General features: G+C 33.8%; 2 protein-coding genes across 3 annotated transcripts; both read left to right on the forward strand.

Moving 5' to 3' along the window:
- The first annotated feature begins 245 nt into the window (after positions 1-245).
- Positions 246-1,068, forward strand: LOC124926842. Its single transcript, XM_047467156.1, has 4 exons — positions 246-503; positions 590-704; positions 791-872; positions 969-1,068. Exons 1-4 carry the CDS (start codon positions 246-248, stop codon positions 1,027-1,029), a joined length of 516 nt encoding a protein of 171 aa, XP_047323112.1. The 3' UTR covers positions 1,030-1,068.
- A 2,971-nt stretch (positions 1,069-4,039) lies between these two features.
- LOC124920922 (rho GDP-dissociation inhibitor 1-like) lies at positions 4,040-6,454 on the forward strand. Of its 2 annotated transcripts, none has more exons than XM_047461511.1 (5): positions 4,040-4,454; positions 4,523-4,589; positions 4,663-4,884; positions 4,963-5,087; positions 6,155-6,454. In XM_047461511.1, exons 1-5 carry the CDS (start codon positions 4,248-4,250, stop codon positions 6,230-6,232), a joined length of 699 nt encoding a protein of 232 aa, XP_047317467.1. In that variant the 5' UTR covers positions 4,040-4,247; the 3' UTR covers positions 6,233-6,454. The 2 variants fall into 2 exon arrangements, with proteins under 2 accessions (XP_047317467.1, XP_047317468.1); XM_047461512.1 differs by having other exon boundaries at positions 4,050-4,454; positions 4,666-4,884.
- The last annotated feature ends 9,024 nt before the right edge of the window (positions 6,455-15,478 follow it).

The following is a 15,478-nucleotide window of genomic DNA, read 5'->3' on the forward strand; positions in this document are numbered from 1 at the left end:
CCACCTAATATTATTATAATGTTAGTTTGTGCTTTTTACTTCTTTTTTTGTTCTCACAACATACAAAAACTATTAGAGCTTAGTGGGAATCATATTTATTGCATTTCAAGATTGATTTGATTAAAATGATATGTCATGCTTCTCTACCATCCCCATCTTCTACTCATCCCTTCTCCAATTTTATTCTCACAAGAATTTCCTATAAAAGAAACTCTTATTATCATGTCAACTTCAAACCATTTACCATGGCTCCACCACATGAAAGTGCCTTAGCCATTTCCTTTCCTCGGCTAAGGCCCTTGAGCTTACCCATAATCTCATTTTCATTGAGAGATCATTCAGGATCAGGGGAGGAGGAAAGCCACAAAGCTTTGGAAACAGTCCTCAAGCTTTACACTGCAATAAGGAAGCGAAATATCATCGATATATCTGACATAATCGCAAAAGAATGCCGTTGTATATCAAATCTTATCTCTAGTCCACAAAAGTTCAATGGAAAACAGGTATATGTACAATAAGGATCTACCATTTTTTGTTTTTTGAGTGTATATGTTTCTGAAAAAATGAACTTTTTATTTTGTAAATGTAGCAAGTGTTGAATTTCTTCAACAGTCTAATGATGAGTTTAGGCAACAGTAACATAGAGTTTGTGGTGCAACCCACAATTCAGGATGGATTGACTATTGGTGTTTCTTGGAAATTAGGTTTGTTTTCTTAATTTCAATTCATGGAATCATTGAAAACTTCATCATTTCTCCGTTCTTTTTCATCTTTTTTAATTTGGAAGCAGAATGTAAGAACACTCATATACCTGTTGGAGAGGGCTTTAGCTTCCACATATGCCATGTTTATCAAGGAAAAGTGGTCATTAGGTGAGAAAATCAGTTCAGATTTAAATCCCATACTTAGTTTCTTGGCTCGACTTTGATTTTGTTTTGTTATGTTTCACAATGTTATATCTGATTCAGAAATGTCGAGATGTTCTTTAGGGAACCAATTGAACCCTTGCAGATGGTGAGAAATGTGTAAGGAATATGCCATAATTTTCTTTTGTTGCTTCAACTTGGGTTAACAGTTGAACCAATAAGAAATTTTCTTCTTTTTCTTTTGGCAGAAACTTTTGGCTGCCATTGTTGCAATAGGAAACAAGATTGGTTCTTCTGGACTTCTTAGTGGTAGATCTAAAAGAGTCGCGCTTATTAAGATAATGTCATTTGTGGTTGTCGCGTTATTTTTCTTTATAAAGTTCACATTTAAGTAATTAAACAAGTAAAATGTATGTCAAGAAATTCTATATTAATGTTTGGAAATTATAATTGTTGATTCTTGTTTCTTAAGGACTTTTTAGAATTCTAACTAGCCCACTTGTTTAAAAAAATTCTTATGTTTCTCTATAACCAAGTAATTCATGGTATAATAAGTTGATTAATACCATACTTAATGTTTTCATTAATCAAGAACGAAAGTTGGGGGCTTGAAGACGATCAGATACCGTCCTAGTCTCAACCATAAACGATGCCGACCAGGGATCAGCGGATGTTACTTTTAGGACTCCGTTGACACCTTATGACAAATCAAAGTCTTTGGGTTCCGGGAGGAGTATGGTCGCAAGGCTGAAACTTAAAGGAATTGACGGAAGGGCAGCACCTGGAGCCTGCGGCTTAATTTGACTTAAGGAAACCTCCAAAATGGTGACAAAGTTCATGGTTAATATAAGGTTCCTAAATTAGTTATGATCAACTTAAAAGTTGTTTTTTTTTATCATAATCATGATTCATGAGCAAAACTAGCTCTCTATAATTTTTGAGTTTCTTCTTCAGCTTGTATTTAATTAACAATATTTTCTTTTCTATGGAAGAATGTTTGATCTGAATTTTATTAGGGGTATATTTAAGATTTTTTTGAGGTTTTTTATTTATTTATAAATTCTCATCAACCTAACTATTAAATTACCCATTTATTCAATTAAAATATTCTTACTTTTATTTTTATCAATTTAAATTTTAAATATAAAAAGAAAATTTTAATAATTGAACTAACTAAAATTCAAATAATTTTTTTTATCAAACATATGTTTTTTGAAAAAACCCAAAAAATACAAGATCAGGAGCTCTTGATATTTGATTTTCTAGACTTTAAAAAACAATTACATCATATTATATACTATTGTTCTCATAATCAAATTATTTTATTGATCAATTAAAATAATAAAATATTTTTACTTTACTCTTATTAAATTTTAAATATAAACAAACATTTAAATAACTCATTCTAAATAATTACATATTCATCCAACAAATTTATTTATTTATTTAAAAAACCCAAAAATAAATCCTAAAAAAGTCTAAGGTAGAACTTAATTAATATTTTTCCTTACAAAAATAGAGATGAGGATTAACATAGGAAATTATGAATTCTGAAATATAAACATCATTATGTTGTATCTAATCATTTGGATCTAAAAGTTATAACTGATATACACAAATTAAAGAAATTAGACGAACTGTCCTTATCGCATTATCTTGAAACTATAGATCTTTATTTTTTACTTAAAAACAAATAATTTGATAAAAAAAAACTTAATTATTTAAAATAAATTATTAAAATATCATTTTAAATTTAAAATATTATTTTATTTTTATAATATTTAATTTTAAAATAACTCACAAATTAGTTCCGTAGTAAGAGTCGGTTTAAGAGATCAAAATGTCACAAGTTCGAATAATGCATTTTGAGTTGAAACGGAGGGTCATGACCAAAACCGTTAAAATCGAGAGTTTACGTAAAATCGTTTTACATATGTAAAATCGTAAAATCTAGATTTTACTCAAAATCGTAAGAGTTTACCTAAATTAATATTTATTTACATTAATAATAAAAAATATAAATTTTAAAATAATATATATTCAATTCATATATAAAAAAGTCAAAATAAATATTTAATACAAAAATTAATATTTCTAAAATATTTAACAAATTTAAATTTTATAATATAAATATATTGTCTATTCAAAAATCATATGAAATTTAATTACTCATATTTATGAATATATATTAAAATAATAAATAACTAAATAAAGTTAAAATAATATATATATATATATATATATTATTTAAAGATTATATTATTAATTTAAAAACCTTAATTTCTCTATTTCTACTTTTCATTCTGTCTTTATTTTCCATTTCCCATTGTTGTTGCGGCACCTCAAAAAAGACTCTTTTCTTCTAACAATAAAATAACAATCCTTTCACACACTATTCTTTGAAGATGGCCATCTTTACTTTCTATCCTCCTTGGTAAATCGATTCATTTTCTTTAACACAATTTCGATTCTTACTCTTCTTCTTCACATAACTAGATCTACAAGCAAAAGAATCTATAAGGTAAAATCGTTCGATAACTCTGATTTCAACGATTTAAATCGCAACTTTATTACGATTTTGTTTATAAACCTGTTTGTTTGACTCTTAAATCGTTTTCGCTTAGTCGACTCGCAAACTCGAACGAGTTTACGAGTTGACTTGCGATTTTGACAACTTTGGTCATGACTATGAGTATTACTATGAGTATATGAATATGGGTGTCATTCTAGTTTTACTTAATTCAAAAAAAATAATAAAATATTTAATATAAAAATATAACAATTTAATCCAAATAATTATTTAATAATTACTCCTCTTCAAAAATAAAATATTCATTTCCTTATAAATAATCAAGATTATTTGAAATAATTCCACATCATTGCTATCCTCCATTGTTGTTACATGTCAATTTAAAATAGTAATGATTTAAACAATAACATCAATTATATCAATTACCTTTTTAAAAAAATTAATTAATTCATAATCATATAATATTAAGTAAATTTTTAATTCTAAAAAAGAAAATGATAGTGGGGGTGGGGTGGAAATGGAAAGAAACAACATGTTGACTTGTACAATCCCATCCTATTTAGCAATATAATAATGGGTTTTGTTTAACGGTTACGAGTTCATTGGCCAGGATCCCCTGTTCCCAAATACATGTTAACTCATCCAATAAAATTCTAGCCAACCTGGTACCATTTCATCCAACCAATCATAAGCTTTCGTGCATGCAACACAGCTTCTTATTTCAGTTTGTGATCTTCACGATCTTTCTTCTTTCCCTAAAAAAAATCTTTTATTTCTCAACTTCAATTTCAGCACCAGCTTAAAGGGTTATCCTTTTTTTTCTTGGTACATTATTACTGTTCTTAATTGTGATGTCTCTAGACATTGGGTTATCCCAAAAATTGGGTCTTGAAGAGAATTCAATAGAGGGAAAAGATGGAATTACAGAGGAAATGCTCTGTAGAAAGATGAACATGGTTAATTCAATTGACACTGAGGAGGAGAACGATGAAGAAGATGATGAAAAGATAGAATTGGGTCCGCAATGCACCCTTAAAGCCCAACTTGAGAAAGACAAGGTTTGTTTTTTTTCTCTCTTTTCTCTCCTGGTTTCAATTGCAATTACAATTTGTTGGGTGAATTTAAGGATGATGAAAGCTTAAGGAAGTGGAAGGAGCAATTACTTGGAACAGTGGACATTGAGTCAATTGGGGGTAATGTTTTGATTTGGTTAGATCAATAGATAGATCCGTCCATGGTAGTTCTAATTTTCATCAATTGATCTAGCAGAAACAGTTGATCCAGAAGTAAAGGTGTTGAGTTTTGCAATAAAGTCTCCGGGCAGAACTGATATGATTCTTCCGATCCCAAATGAAGGAAAACCAAAAGGTGTATGGTTTAGTTTGAAAGAGGGTAGCCGTTACAGTCTCAAGTTTACATTTGAGGTTAGAAACAACATTGTTTCAGGTCTAAGGTATTCAAACACTGTTTGGAAAACGGGGATTAAAGGTGGGTATTTTAAGATTAGTGTCTGATTCATACTTATTATGTGTAATTAAACATCATCATAATCATGATATTTGGCAGTGGATAATACAAAGGAAATGCTTGGGACTTTCAGTCCACAGGTGGAGCCTTATACACATGAAATGGGAGAAGAGATAACACCTTCTGGGTTTTTTGCTAGAGGTTCATATGTGGCTAGAACTAAGGTAAGTAAAAATACTATTTTTTATCTATTTATTTACTATGAAAATTTCAATCCATGGATTGAGTTCAATGGGAGTGGTTTGACCCGAGATCAAATTGAACAGGGTGTGACTTGACCCGGAAGGACATATAGAAAAAATCACAATTGTTTTTTTTATCATTGTAACAAAAATAAATTTTCATTTTCAGTTTTAACTCAAAATATAATGATTTAAGTGAAGTGGGGACTCTGCCATTCTCCTCCAATGAATAAACCTTTTATTACAAAAAAAACTTATATATTTACTACCTTTCATTTTGTTAAAAGATAAATTTGATTTAAATATTTTAGGAAATAAAATTGTTATTAATTTTTTTAACGGGTAATAAAGATAAACAAGGAAATTTGTAATATAGATTGATTTTAGTGATATAAAAGAGTAAGTTGAAAAAAAACTGAAATTATTACAAAACAAAATTCAAAAGTTAGGAAATAATAAAGAACCCTATTAACAAATTAATTATTTACACACACAAAAAAATCTATTTTTTTAAAGATTCAGATTTAATATTCAATTTATCACCTTAAAGACATGAATTATGTGTTATTTGTGATTTAACACTTAACTATACATGATTCTCCAAAGTTAGTGACAATAATAAATGTAGTTAATTCCTTGTAATATTGAGACTTTTCAAAATGCATGATTGCAGTTATTTATTTATATATTTATTTATTCATTTTACAAAAACCCGACACTTATCCGCCAGAATTGACATATTTGTTAACACCAAATGGTTCAAATGTGCAATAACTTTAACTTATCTCTATTTTATATAAGCTGTCATTACTAGTGGGTATGGTTGTTTAGGGCCCAGATGGAGACATGTGTTAGGGTCAAGTCATTTTCAAGAATTAAATTATTACATGTATGTGCAATCCAAATTATCAAGGACATTAAAATTGCAAACCCTAGTCGATCAAGGATCGATCATCTATCTCCTTTTGTGTCTAAAGCCTGCAAATTTAAACTAGTAATTATAAATAAATGTTATTATACCTTCCTTGATCGTGTTTACTATGGTGTAGTTTGTGGACGACGATGGAAAGTGCTATCTCGAGATCAATTATGCTTTTGATATCCGTAAAGATTGGCAGCCAATCTGAACTTTTAAGTCGGCTAGCTTACTAGCTAAGAAGGCGGCATTACTCAATGATATTCGCCTAACGCTTCCAACTACGACTATTATTGATTATAACATTTGTTCTTGAGCTTGGGGAAAAATTAAATATTGTTCTTTTAGATATGTTTGTTCAGTATATTTTAAAACTCATTTGTTTATTTTTATGAATTCGAATCTTGATGAAAAATTGTCAATAAGATTTTGATTTATTTCTCACTAAGTTCAATTTTTAATATGATTGATATCAATGAATTCACATTGATAAAATTTGGAAAAAAGTTTTTTTTATATAAATTTATTGAGTTTTCTTGAGAGTGATATTTAATTTGTCACAAAATTGACCATACATATGCTGTTTTCCATTAAATAATATAAAGTATTCAATTACAATTTGAACTTTTTTTTTTTATGAATAAATAAATATATTAATGATTTTGATAAGATGTACAAATTGAATATATATGGTACAAATTAGAAGAGAGTAAAGGCAAAAAAAAAAAAAAAAAAAAATCAAAGTTTGGAACATGAGTGCTTCACGACGATTCCAAAATAGGTGTTTCTGGAAATTGGATGTGATATCATATCGCATCAAGGATACTAAAGTGAGATCTCACCTTTTGTATATTTTAGAAAGTGGACATATTCATTTATAAATTCACAAGTAATCACCTTCGTAATTAGTGTGGCTTGGTTGAAGAATCATTGAGTTCTCTTCATGTTATTTTGTAGTGAATTAATTAGCTTGAAATGAATTACATAACATTTAATTACAAAAATTATCATGGAAAACTCATTCATTAGGCTATTAGTCGAGGTTACTATGAATAGTCAGTTTTTTTTAGAAAAACAACTTAGCGTCATTTCATTAAAAATTCTCAAAATTTGGAAAAAAAAAAACGAGTTTAAGAGATCATTCTAAACAGGACTATAATGATTTTGAAATTGTAACATTCTGAATAAAAGTTAAAAACGTAAATGAATTATCTGATTACAATGTTTTCAATTCTAGTGAGTTCAAAAAACGGTAAATTCCAGTTTCTATAGATATTCCAGTTCTGCTTCGTGCTTGAAATTCTTCTCCACGTTCCCGCGAGGGCGCAGCAATCCTATACAATATCTTTCCATAACTCTTCAATGCTCTTACGGGTTCTGTCATATACACTTGAATTTTGTTCTTGCCAAATGTTATACATCATTGCTCTAAAGCCGCACTTGAACACGCTTGTTGCAAATCTATTTCCCTTGACTTTGTGTAGTGTTGTTTCTTTGATTTCATTACATTCGCTCGGGAAACTGATCAGTTCTAGGCTTTTATAGAATCTGTCCCAAAGCTCTGAAGTAATACAACAGCTCCCAAATAGGTGATCTATGGTTTCTTCATTTCTTATGCATAGAAGACAACTCGTGTTCGGGATGCTCATATACTTGCTGATACGATCACGAGTGTTGAGTCTTAGCCAGAAGGCGAGCCATAAGATGAACTGGTATCGAGGGATAATCTTCGTTGACCATACAAGAGGAGCCCATTCTATTTTCTGTGTTTTTTCCCGAGTTACCTCCAATATTTTCTTCGATACCAGCTTCCTATTGTCCTCAGCTTTTCATTCATGAATATTCAGTCTGTCGTGTAGTTGTATGTTACTTATATGATCAACTATCCTCTTTCCTTCTGAAATTCTTCTCAGGAGCGAGTTCCAATTCCCGTCTTTGATGTATCTAATTTTCGCTTTTGCGTAGTCCCTTCTGATACGGGTATTTTGAAACTCCTTCTTGTGGATGATAGGTTGGTTTTCGAACCAGGGGTCGTGCCAGAATAAAGTTCCTATCACGTCCCCTAGCCGGATGTCGTAAAGATCTACAATATCGCTTCTTAGTTTAAGAATCTTTTTTAGAGACCAGCTCATACCTTCGTGAATTTTGCCGGTCCAGATGTAGGTTTCGTGTTTCATAAACCTCCTATGCACCCATTTGATCCATAGTGACTCCTGATTGCGCTCCAAAGGCCACAGATGCTTGAAGGTTAGAGCATTGTTCCACTCGATACAGTTCTTCAAGTCGATGCCTCCCTCGTCCTTCGGTTTTCAGAGAGCGGTCCATTTGACTTTCTTTCCTCCTCTTCCACTACTGCCCCAGATAAAGTTCCTCATCAGCGTGTCGAACTCCTTCATTACCTTCTTCAGAATGACCATCTGAAGTTCGATCCTCCCTACATAAGAAAGTTTTTTCGCTGCCCAACCAGATATCATGTTTTTTACCTTTTCAATCAGCGGCTTGCAGTGTGAGATCTCGATCTGCTTCGCGGTTAACGGAATTCCTAAGTACCTTATGGGAAAACTACCTTCCTTGATGCCAATGATGTTGAAGATGTCCTGCTTTGTTTCATCCTTCACGCCTCCATAAAATGCCACACTTTTACTTTCATTAATAGTTAAACCTGTAACCTCAGAAAAGAATGTTAGTGCAACCTTAATAGTTTTAATGGAATCAACGTCTGCGTGCGGTAGAATGAACAAATCGTCAGCAAAACATAAATGTGTTACCTCCTCTACCTCACAGAATGAGTGAAAGATGTATGGACAATTTTTTCGGAACATCGCGAAGATGCTCTCAAACATCGCCATGATAACTATGAAAAGATAAAAAGATAGGGGGTCCCCTTGCCTTACCCCGTTTCACCCTTGAAATAGCCTCCGTGGACTTCATTGACGCTAACAACAAAGTAGGATGATGAAACACACTGCATAATCCAATCGATAAAAATCATAGGAAAAACAAAAATAACCAGAAAGTCCCGAATGGCTTCCCATCTAATAGAGTTGAAAGCTTTCTTGATATCTATTTTGAAAGCCACTCTCGGGGATATTTTCTTTTTCCCGTAGCCTTTTAATAGACTCTGCATGAGAAGAATATTATGAGAGATTGTCCTACCGGGGATGAATGTAGAATGATTAAGATTTATTATTTTTCCTATGACATTTTTAAAGCATTTAGAAATGATTAAAATTATTTTATAAATCACATTGCAATAGGAAATTGGTCTGAAATCTTGTACTTTCTCGGGTACCGCGGTTTTGGTGATCAAGTTTAGGACCACTATATTCCATTGCTTTAACATCTTCATGTTCTTGAAAAACTCGAGAACTCCATCAGTAACGTCTTTACCCACAACCGACCAATTATCTTTGAAGAACTGTGCATTAAACCCACCAGGACCCGGGCTTTTATTCCCTTAAATACTAAACATAGCTTCTTTAACCTCAACCTTTGTGACCACCCTTATCAGCTCGCGACTATCTTCTACAGAGATTTTCCTATCAATAATCTGATACAAGGTATTCAGGTGACTTTTATGCTGCTTTCTTGTACCCATAAACTGCTTATAGAAATCGATAACCAGATCTTGTACACCCTTTTGACCCTAAACATATTCATCATCATCATTCTTCAGCCTGTACACATTGTTTCTCATATTTCTAGCCTTGCATTTTCTGTAGAAGAAAGCTGTGTTTTTGTCACCCAACGAGAGTCAACTCTGTCTTGATTTCTGTTTAATAAAATTCTCCTCAAGCAGACTCTGCTTTCTGAAGTTTTCAAGCGCATACCTTTCTCTTTCATTGAGTTGTTCATCACTATCATCCCTTAATAACCTTTTCTGAACCTCTTCTAGTTCTTCTCTAGCATCCATAACTCTATTGGAGATATTGCTGAACTTCTTCTTGTCAAAACTTTAAAGATTATTCTTCAGGAGCTTAAGCTTCTCAGAAACCCTGTACATGTTAGAACCTTTGACATCTATAGACCATACGCTTTCGAGAATACCCTTGAATTTGTCGTTATCCATCTAGAAATTGAAAATTTTAAAGGGCTTTTGAACCTTTCTTCCTTTTCCCAGAACAGTTTAATCGGGTAGTGATCAGATATACCCAGATTCAGAACGTGAAGTTGACTTCTCGGAAATTGGTTAATCCATTTTTTATTTACTAAACATCTATCAATTCTATTTCTTCTAATTTGCTCATTCCCTCTCGTAGAAGACCAAGTGAAGAAGTTCCCAGAATTGGTAGGCTCGATACAACCCATATCTCTGATGCAATCATTAAAGTCAATCATATCCCAAGTTATTTCAGATTCTAGGCTACGATCAGATTCGTTTCTGGTTACGTTGTAATCACCGAGGACAGCCCAAGATTTATCACTACTGATCCAGTTTCTAAGACAAATCTAGAGGAGTCTTCTGTTAGTGCTTGAGTTGCTACCATAGACAATATCAAGATTAAACACGATGCTTGTGATTCTGTCTTTGACCTCCACCAGGATTGCTTGATCATTCGAAAAGAGAGCCTTAACCTCAGCAACTTTGTTATCCCAAATAACCCAGATTCTGTCCGTTTTGTCATTTGAGTTGTGAATGATTTCTCAACTACTATCAATACACAGCTTGTTAACCTTCTCAACGTTCCGACTTTTGTCTCAAGAATACCCATAATAGTGATCTTCTGGTTCTCAATGATCCTCCTGATTTCTTTGCATTTTAAAGGGTCATTGAGTCCCCTTATGTTCCATTTCTTCTGGTTCATGAATGGATATAAATGTTGGGTTCCTAACTTTCCAGACTATCCTGGACTTCTTCATTAGAGAAATCATAAACATCATTTGCTTCGCTATCCTCAATGGCTACTGTTTGATTACATGGAATACTATTGCCATTGAGTGGGGGTTGCCTCATGTAGATCTCATCTTCTTCCGTGATAGAGTTAGTAACTTTTGGATCCATGATCTTTCTATTTTGTCTTCGATTTTCAGCTTGTTCTGTTTTAGTAGGTCTTTTCTGACTTTGAACCTCTTCACTACTGGATTCATGTCTGTTATCGATTTAATTCGCCCTACTTCTGAACTAAGGCTCACTGCCTTATTCAATATCAAATTGTCTTCTTTTGCACTTGATCTTTTGATTTCACAAAACCTAAGATTTTCCATTTCATTCTCAATAGCTTCTTTATTACTTGTTCCAAGATTCTCATGTTCATTATCTCAAAAGGTGGCTCTGAGCCCAAAGATCGGGTCATTTTGAATTTTGATGACATTATTTTTTCGGTTCTTGCTTGCATTACTAGAATTGTGAAGAGTGGACTCACGACCTATTGGAGTGCCTTTGGACTCAATTTTTCTTGTTTCATATGGGCCAAGTATTCCCCGTCCCATAGATCTTTGAATTCCAGAAACTTTAAAACCATGACCTATAGTAGCATCAATACTAGTTCTTTGATCAGTATTGGGACTAGTGGAGTTAGGACCAACAATAGTATCATCCACAATAATATGACTTGTGCCAGTATCAAGATCAATATAGCCGGGATCAGCAATGGTTGCACCTTTTTCATTAGGATCGGTAATAGCAAGTCCGGTAGCTTGAGTAGTTTAAGGATCAGCAAGTCCAGGACTAGACTTAACATGGTCAATATGGCTAGGAACGGTAGCATTATGAGAAGCTCTAAGACCAGTGTGGCTATGTACAACTTTATCAGGACCGATTCCCTGACCAGGATCGATGTTTTGAACATGACCTATTCTTGAGAAAACAGAATCCCTAGGACCGGTGCCATGAACATGACCGATAGGATCAGCGTTAGTAGGGCCAACTTGTACCCTTACCCACTTCATTCTTTTTCTTATCTTCTTTCTTACCCTTATCTGTTCTTGCTTTTGGTTGCCCATCTTATCATCCTCAATGCGTTCATTGTTGTTAAGTTCAAACCTGTTCATATTTCTATCAACTCGAGCCTAGTTAGAGTTATTGATACCGCCTACTTGAGTGTTATTATTGGCCTTCGATTTTATATTATTATTGACTGAACATTTATTCGTAGCATGTGTGAAAGTGTTACACCATATACATCGATTTGCTTTCCATTTGTATTGTACTCCATTTTCAAATAAATTTCTCAGTCTAACTTTAAGTTCAAGCTTGATTGGAAGAGAGCTACTTGGATGACCTTCGACACTAACTCTGGTCATAGATGCACGCTCGTAGCTTTCCATTGTTGGGTCAAACATAAGTGGTTTGCCTATAATGCTTGAAATATAGGCTAGGCCCATTAGGTTGCACATGTGTGGTGGAACATTCTTGAGATTCACCCAGATTTGTTCAAGTTCAAGTGGTCTATAATTAGTATTAAGTTCCTCGCTCCACTTGTACAACTTGAATCTTTTTCCTCTGATAAAGGTATACTCGCTCTCTATGATCGGATTTATTTCGCTTCCATTCCTGAAGGATAGAAAGTAGAATCCATGACCATTGATTGTGATCCTCTCCAGACTAGAGGATTCCCACTGACCCATCAACGTTCTTTTAAATGGTGCCTTCATGTTGCCCATAAAGTGACCAACTATGATAAACTCCCATACCTTTACGCATTTTTCTTCAATTTCCAGTGGGAGCTCAAACCGTTGCGGATGATCAAGTGTAATTACATTTGAGAATAAGGTGTCTATATGGAATTTTCTCTTTTCTGGATTGCTCATGGCATTTCATTACACACCTTTCCTTCTTGCCAGGTTTTGTTTGGGTTGCTCATGATTGTGTACACCTTTGTTTGATTACATTTTGAAATTTCCTTCATGGCGTTAACCGTCCACTTGATCACTTCATCATATTGGTCTTTGTTGAAGAGATTCCAATTCTTTAGATAGTGACTGTTGAACTGAGCATTCAAGTGAGCATTTCTTTCCCGGGGCATCGTAATATCTTGTTTATTAACTTGGAAAAATAGATTCTTCATCTGGTTTCTTAGTCCTGCCAAATTTACTATTTCGTTTTTTCTCATTGACCACATTGAACCAACAGTAGGGTCCTTGTTATCAGCCTGAGTATTTTCTTTTCCAGAAATTACAGCAGTAAGAGGAGCTGAGGAGATGACTGTTTCAGGGTTGCTATCTTTCCTGACTTGTTTGTTCTTTTAGGCCCATCTAACCCTTGTATTTCCTATAAAACCATTGCCTTCAATTGTTCCAATCTTCTTTAGAATATTCCCTTCAGTGCTCTTCTTTTGTGTACCAGTTTTCCTCTTTTGAATGCTATCAATTGGAATTTCAGGATCCAGATTAACGAGTGAAGAAAACGCACCCAGATTCAATATCTCAAGGTTAGCCTCGGGTGTCACGGTTTCCTTGGGATTTACTTTAGCATTTTTCTTGGAACTTGAGTTATTTTCCTTCATGTTTTTCCTTTCTTTGATTTTCGATCCATTCTTATCCTTCTTAGCTGTTTTAGAATTATTTGATCATGTTTCTTGACCGATCCATTCAATTTCAGCACTTATTTTCGAAGAACTATGCCCCTTTGCTTTTGGTTTGATCTTTGCTGCCACATCTTCTTCATGGACTTATGATATTCAAGGTCGCATATTATTGTTTCATCATAGTCGGTGCTATCGTCTGATTCAAAATCAACATCCATGCTTTGGTTCTTTTGATTTGACCGGTGGCTCATAACTTTGATGTCTGCCTTATTCAATTTAAGATTCGTGTCATCCACCCTTGTTAGACCCAACTTATTAGCAACCAAATTATTTTTTTCAGATCTAGTCAAGCGAAAACCGTTGGCTAACCCTTTATCAGACCCGACCTAATGAAAACTGTTGGCTAAACCTTATTAGTCCCGACCAAGCGAAAACCGTTGGCTAACCCCTTATCAGACTCGACCAAGCGAAAACCGTTGGCTAACCCCTTATCAGACCCGGCCAAGCAAAAACCGTTGGCCAATTCTTCCAGTTTTATACATTCTTTCCCTCTTATACCTTGACTTATATTATGACCCAACTTATTTGTAGCTTCCATGAGATCCATACCCAAACCCAGATTTTCAAACAGATTGTCATTCATGGTGCCATCAACCAACGAATCAATATAATTCCCGTCCAAACTTTCACCATTGGCTATACCAATCAAGTTCAGTTCATCATCCTTTAGATCTGTATTATTATGCTTTTCTGATTTAGCTGAATTCATTTCCATGACAAACTCCAACTCAGATCCAATTTCTTCCGTATTTCCAGATTCTGTTAAACTATTTCCTTCAATAACTTCAACTGGATGTGCAGGCTGTTTAGAAGATCCTGCAATTTTAGCCTCAGTTTCAGAATCCTGGGCACATTTAGTGTCTTCTGTCCAATATTTTTCTAGCCTAGTCCATAGTCTGGTTGTCTGACTTTCCATCTGATCCTTAACAGGACATGTAAACTTAGCATTTTGATCATCAATGAAACTCGAGACTTTCAGATTTGCAAGATTTCCCATTGCAGAACAAGATTATGAAATTATGTCCTTCTTTGGACCCAATGGACTTTGAGCAGCTGATATCTCCATCTATGTAGAGGCAATTTCAATATGAACCATTTTGCCCAGTTCAGCATCCTCTCTAGCAGAATCGGTAAATCTGTTTTTTAATCTTTCTCTGCACCTGAATAACCCAAACTGTCATGTTTTCATGTTTCTGAAACTAACCCCCACCTTGTAATATTCTTTGAACCTACTAATTCTCGACCAGCAGTCGTATTCAGCCCTATCATACTTACCTCAATAGGAACGCCAATACCAACTTCAGTAGGATCATTCAAAACAGACATAGATCTCAGCATAATGTTTTCACCTGATGCAGAAACAAACCTCAACATTGAGCTTTCAATATGACCCAATAAACCTGTACAATTTATGCAATTTTCCTGCATTACCTTAGAGCCCTTTTGACAGATTATCTCCAGCATTGGGACCGAATTTTTAGCATAAGCAACTCGATTGTCATTAATTTCAGCCAGACAAGATTTCAATTCCAATTTCCCAACAGAATGATCGGTCAGGTCTAGGGAACTAATCAGCGACCCTAACGGTCCATTCTGTGCAACAAGTCCAATAACAACAGAATTTTCTGGAATTAAAGTCCTATCATTTCTATATGCAGTTTTATCTTTTCCTATCAATTCAATCCTATCATTTCTATTATGAACATGCATATCATTACAATATGAATCCCCAATAGAACTATTCTCATATAATTCATCAGTATGTGGAAAAGAACTCATAACCGATGATGTATTTGGCATAAAATCAATAGGCTCATCTTCTCCTTTGTTTAGGACTTATCCATGATTTTTGGCTTTTGCTTCCTGGGATTGTTAAGAGACCTGCGAGTTCGTCTATCAGACCTAGCCTTGCTGCTTGTCGACGGCCCCTT

This window comes from Impatiens glandulifera, chromosome 1 (genome assembly GCF_907164915.1).
Source record: "Impatiens glandulifera chromosome 1, dImpGla2.1, whole genome shotgun sequence".
Lineage (NCBI taxonomy): Eukaryota > Viridiplantae > Streptophyta > Magnoliopsida > Ericales > Balsaminaceae > Impatiens > Impatiens glandulifera.

What these genes read in the sequence shown, in the direction of transcription:
- LOC124926842 (XM_047467156.1), top strand. Translation starts at nt 246, where the DNA reads ATGGCTCCACCACATGAAAGTGCCTTAGCCATTTCCTTTCCTCGGCTA. An exon ending in AAAAGTTCAATGGAAAACAG is followed by an intron (nt 504 to 589) that starts GTATATGTACAA and finishes TTGTAAATGTAG; the next exon opens with CAAGTGTTGAATTTCTTCAA. An exon ending in TGGTGTTTCTTGGAAATTAG is followed by an intron (nt 705 to 790) that starts GTTTGTTTTCTT and finishes ATTTGGAAGCAG; the next exon opens with AATGTAAGAACACTCATATA.
- LOC124920922 (XM_047461511.1), top strand. Translation starts at nt 4,248, where the DNA reads ATGTCTCTAGACATTGGGTTATCCCAAAAATTGGGTCTTGAAGAGAAT. An exon ending in GGACATTGAGTCAATTGGGG is followed by an intron (nt 4,590 to 4,662) that starts GTAATGTTTTGA and finishes CAATTGATCTAG; the next exon opens with CAGAAACAGTTGATCCAGAA. An exon ending in TTGGAAAACGGGGATTAAAG is followed by an intron (nt 4,885 to 4,962) that starts GTGGGTATTTTA and finishes GATATTTGGCAG; the next exon opens with TGGATAATACAAAGGAAATG.